The 4,517-nt window shown below is 51.0% G+C and overlaps 1 protein-coding gene across 1 annotated transcript; it reads left to right on the forward strand.

The window, feature by feature from the left end:
• Window positions 1-981: 981 nt before the first annotated feature.
• On the forward strand, window positions 982-3,472 carry TBC1D25 (TBC1 domain family member 25). Its single transcript, XM_017855404.1, has 2 exons — window positions 982-1,360; window positions 2,769-3,472. The coding sequence occupies exons 1-2, from the start codon at window positions 1,238-1,240 to the stop codon at window positions 2,880-2,882; spliced, it is 237 nt and encodes a 78-aa protein (XP_017710893.1). The 5' UTR covers window positions 982-1,237; the 3' UTR covers window positions 2,883-3,472.
• Window positions 3,473-4,517: the final 1,045 nt, after the last annotated feature.

Consider the following 4,517-nt stretch of genomic DNA (forward strand, 5'->3'; position numbering starts at 1 on the left):
GTATTTTTTTTTTTTAGTAGAGACGGGGTTTCACCATGTTAGCCAGGATGGTCTTGATCTCCTGACCTCGTGATCCGCCCGTCTCGGCCTCCCAAAGTGCTGGGATTACAGGCTTGAGCCACCGCGCCCGGCCATATTATTAATTTTTGTTTGAGACAGGGCTTTGCTCTGTGGTGCAGGTTAGGGCAGTGGTGTGATCAGGGCTCACTGCAGCCTTGACTTCCTGGGCTCAGCTATCCTGCTGCTTCAGCCTCCCGAGTAGCTGGGACTGCAGGTGTGCGCCACCACGTCCAGCTAATTGTTTAATTTTTTGTTAAGAGACAGGGTCTCGCTGTCTAGAACTCCTGGGCTCAAGAGATCTGCCTGCCTCAGCCTCCCAAAATGCTGAGATTGTAAGACGTGAGCCACTGCACCCTGCTGAGTATATTTTTAAAAACACTTGAACCAGGGGCTATGGCTCACACCTGTAATCCCAACACTTTGGGAGGTCAAGATGGGCGGATCACTTGAGGTCAGGAGTTCGAGACTAGCCTGGGCAACACGACTAAACCCTCTCTCTACAAGATATACAAAAATTGGCTGTGCGTGGTAGCGCGCTCCTGTAGTCCCAGCTTTCGGGAGGCTGAGGCAGGATAGCTTGATCATAGCTCACTTTGAGGCTACAGTGAGCTGTGATCGCGCCATTGCACTACAGCCTAGGTGACAGAGCGAGACCCTGCCTTAAAAAATAAAAGGATTTTTTTGCCGTTCAGTGGATTCATTTGAAGCGAGGGCCAATTTGAAATAGATGACATCATCTGTCAGCAGACGCGTGAGGCAACTTGAGGCGGGGTATGGGGCCTGACGTCATCACGCAGCCCCTTCCTTTCCCCGCCCACTTCTCTTGGCGAACGAGGTGTCAGTATAACACCTCTATGAATCCGGAAGTAGGCTGTCAAAACAACCAAACCACAGGGCTGGGGGAGGCGGGGCCTCAGTAGGCGTCCGCACGCTAGCTGAAATAAAGCAAAATGCCCGACTTTTGGGGGCGGGGCTCCTGGCAACAGCATCTAGGCGCAGGCGCAGAGGCGACCTCCAGGCAGGGCCAGGTGGGTGGGACGGTGGGGGGGTAGGGTCGCGCGGAGCCCTCTGCGCCTGCGCCCCAGCACGAGGTGGGGCGGCGGGCGTCAGTACAGTAGAGTGTGCGCCGGGTTGGGGGGCAACGGTCAACCGTCACCCTGAGACGGGCGGCGGCGGGATGGCGACAGCCTCCGGGGCTTCGGATTTGTCTGGCTCCGGAGCGCCCCCGCCCGGCGTGGGAGCTCAGGCGGCGGCGGCCGCTGAGGAGGAGGAGCGAGAGGTGGTGCGGGTCCGAGTCAAGGTGAGGCTGGCGGGTGAGTCGGCCCAGGCGCCGAGGCATCCCAGGGGAGGGGGAGGCGGTGGCTGTCATAGGATGGAGGGCGGGACCTGAGATTTGGGACCAAAACCTGAGCGGCGAAGCTTGAGGGCCAAGTGATGGTGGCGAGGGGGAGGGAGGGCCTGAGTGCCTGGGAGCGTTAGCGACGTACCTTGGGGCGTGGGACTGAAAATGGAGAGACGGGGGTCTATGGGATAAATGGGTGGAGCTTACAGCGAAAGGGGAGGGGCTATGGGGCTGGAGGAAGGGCCGCAGTAGTTGAGGGTGGGGCTCTGAGGAATGAGAAGGTGCTGGCTCTGGAGTCAGTCAACCCGTATGTGTCGAGAGTGTACTTATGTGCAAGTTCCCACTTTGATGAACTGACAGGCTCGTGGGTGAAGACAACTAAAGAAATGAGATGCTTCGGACACTCAAATAATGAAAAAGGTTATGTAACAGGGAGTCACTTTAGCCAAGGTTGTACAGGGAAATCCCCAGAGGAGGTACTGAAGGAGCAGAGACCCGAATAAAAGGAGTCAGCCATGTGCATATTAGAAGGGTAGAGTATTCTAGGCAGAAGGAATAGCAAGGGCAAAGGCTAGAGGATAGGAATGAGCCTGGCATGTTCCTGTAGGTTCCTGATTGCTGGAGCGGAGACAATGAGGGGAAGAGTGGTAGGAGGTGAATCAGAGTGCTAAGACAGAGGCAGATCACCAAGGGCCTTTGGTGTGTATGCTGAGGAAGAACGCTGTTGCCATAGTTCCGTAAACAATGATGGTGGCTCCAACCAACCAGTGGCACTGGCAGTGATAAGAGGGTCCACACATCACTTCAGTGTAATAAAGCTCTAAGGCAGAAGTTTGACATTCAGAAAAAAAGATGCCTGAGCTGGGAGTGAACCATGTGAAGAAAGTGGGAGGGATGTTCCAGACAGGGGATCAGCACAATCAATGGCCTGGAGTCAGGATGGTTTCAAGGTAACTTCTAACAGTTTGGTACTACCAGAGTATAAAGTTCAAAAAACCTGGTGAGAGGCTGGCTGGGGCCCCATAGGCCCGCTTGCTGGGACTCTAGGGTTGCCATTGAAGATATTTAAGCAGGAGAGTGTTGTAGGTAGATGTGCTAGATTGGTTACAGCATCATAGAGGACTGATTTAACAGGAGCCAGACTGGATATCGTGATTCTGGCAACCACAGTTGAAGGGATATAGAAGAAGGATTGGGGGCCTAAACGCTTGCAGTAGCCTCCTCCTCACTGGACCCTATGGTCCAGAACACTTGCCTTGATCTGGCCCCTGGCACCTCTCTGACTTTGCCTTCTACCACTCTGCACCTCACTCTTCAGCATGGTGACGAGGCCCCTGGTGGCCTACCCCATGTCTTCTCTCCCCAGAAATGTGAGAGCTTCTTACCGCCAGAGTTCCGCTCTTTTGCTGTAGATCCCCAGATCACCTCGCTCGACGTGTTGCAGCACATCCTCATCCGAGCCTTTGATTTGAGTGGGTGAGTGGGAAGATGCTGGGGATTGGCCAGTGGGCCACCCACCTCTACAGTGGTTATCTGGCCTTTGTTTGTTTGGTAGGGTTTGTGTTTATTTTACTACTACAAATAATCCCACAGTGAACAGCCACGTATGCATGTCTGGGAGTACAGCAGTCTACTTTTATCTGTGGTTTTGCTTTCTGCAGTTTCAGTTACCCATGGTCAACCTCAGTCTGCAAATATTACATACAATAAGATATTTTGAGAGAGAGAGAGACCACATTCACATTACTTTTATTACAGTTTACAGATAGTCTCCAACTTACAATAACTGGACTTAGGATTTTTCAACTTTACAATGGTGCAAAAGCGATACGCATTTGGTAGAGACTGTACTGCAAGCCATTCTGCTTTTCACTTTCAGTACAGTGTTCAATAAATTACGTGAAATATTCAACACTATTATAAAGCAGGCTCTGTGTTAGATGAGTTTGCCCAACTGTAGGCTAATGTGAGTGTTCTGAGCATGTACGCTAGGCTAACCTGTGATGTTTGGTAGGTTAGGTGTGTTAAATGCATTTTTCTTTTCTTTTTTTGAGACAGTCTCACTGTCACCCAGGCTGGAGTGCAGTGACATCTCCTGGGTTCAAGTGATTCTCCTGTCGCAGCCTCCCAAGTAGCTGGGACTACAGGCGTGCACCACTATGCTGGGATAACTGTTTTTGTTTTTTAGACGAAGTTTTGCTCCTGTCCCCTGGACTGCAGTGCAATGGCGCAATCTCGGCTCACTGCAACCTCCACTTCCTGGGTTCAAGTGATTATCCTGCCTCAGCCTCCCGAGTAGCTGGGATTACAGGCATGCACCACCATACCTGGCTAATTTTTGTATTTTTTAGTAGAGACAAGGTTTCACCATGTTGGTCAGGCTAGTCTCGAACACCTGACCTCAAGTTTTCTGTCCACCTCGGCCTCCCAAAGTGCTAGGATTACAGGTGTGAGCCACCACTCCCAGCCCCGGATAGTTTTTTGATCTTCTCTTTTTTTTGAGACAGAGTCTCACTCTGTGACCCAGGTTGGAGTGCAGTGCCCAATCTTGGCTCACTGCAGCCTCTGCCTCCCAGGTTCAAGCAATTCTCATGCCTCAGCCTCCTGAGTAGCTGTGATTACAGGTATGTGCCACCACACTCAGCTAATTTTCATCATATTGGTCAGACTGGTCTCGAACTCCTGACCTCAAGTGATCTGCCCACCTCGGCCTCCCAAAGTGTTGGGATTACAGGCGCATGAGCCTCTGCACCTGGCCAATTTTTGTATATTTGGTAGAGACAGGGTTTCGCCATGTTGCCTAGGGCAGTCTCAAACTCCTGAGCTCAAGCAATCTGCCCGCCTCAGCCTCCCAAAGTGCTGGGATTACAGGTGAGACAGTTCACCCAGCCAAATGCATTGTCAACTTACAGTATTTCCAACTTATGAACTTATGATGAGTTTATTGGTACATAATCCTGTCATAAGTCAAGAAGCATCTGTATTGTCATAATTGTTCTGTTATTGTTCATCTCTTACTGTGCCTAATTTATCAATTAAACTTTATCATAGGTATGTATGTATATGAAAAAAAAACATAGTATATGTAGGTCTTGCTACTATCTGCAGTTTCAGG

The sequence above is a fragment of the Rhinopithecus bieti genome, unplaced genomic scaffold (genome assembly GCF_001698545.2).
Source record: "Rhinopithecus bieti isolate Rb0 unplaced genomic scaffold, ASM169854v2 scaffold_41736, whole genome shotgun sequence".
In the NCBI taxonomy this organism is placed as follows: domain Eukaryota; kingdom Metazoa; phylum Chordata; class Mammalia; order Primates; family Cercopithecidae; genus Rhinopithecus; species Rhinopithecus bieti.

Bases quoted from the DNA above. Each gene is read 5' to 3' on its own strand.
- TBC1D25 (XM_017855404.1), top strand. From the start codon at position 1,238: ATGGCGACAGCCTCCGGGGCTTCGGATTTGTCTGGCTCCGGAGCGCCC. The intron at 1,361-2,768 runs GTGAGGCTGGCG...TTCTCTCCCCAG, and splicing joins TGGTGCGGGTCCGAGTCAAG to AAATGTGAGAGCTTCTTACC.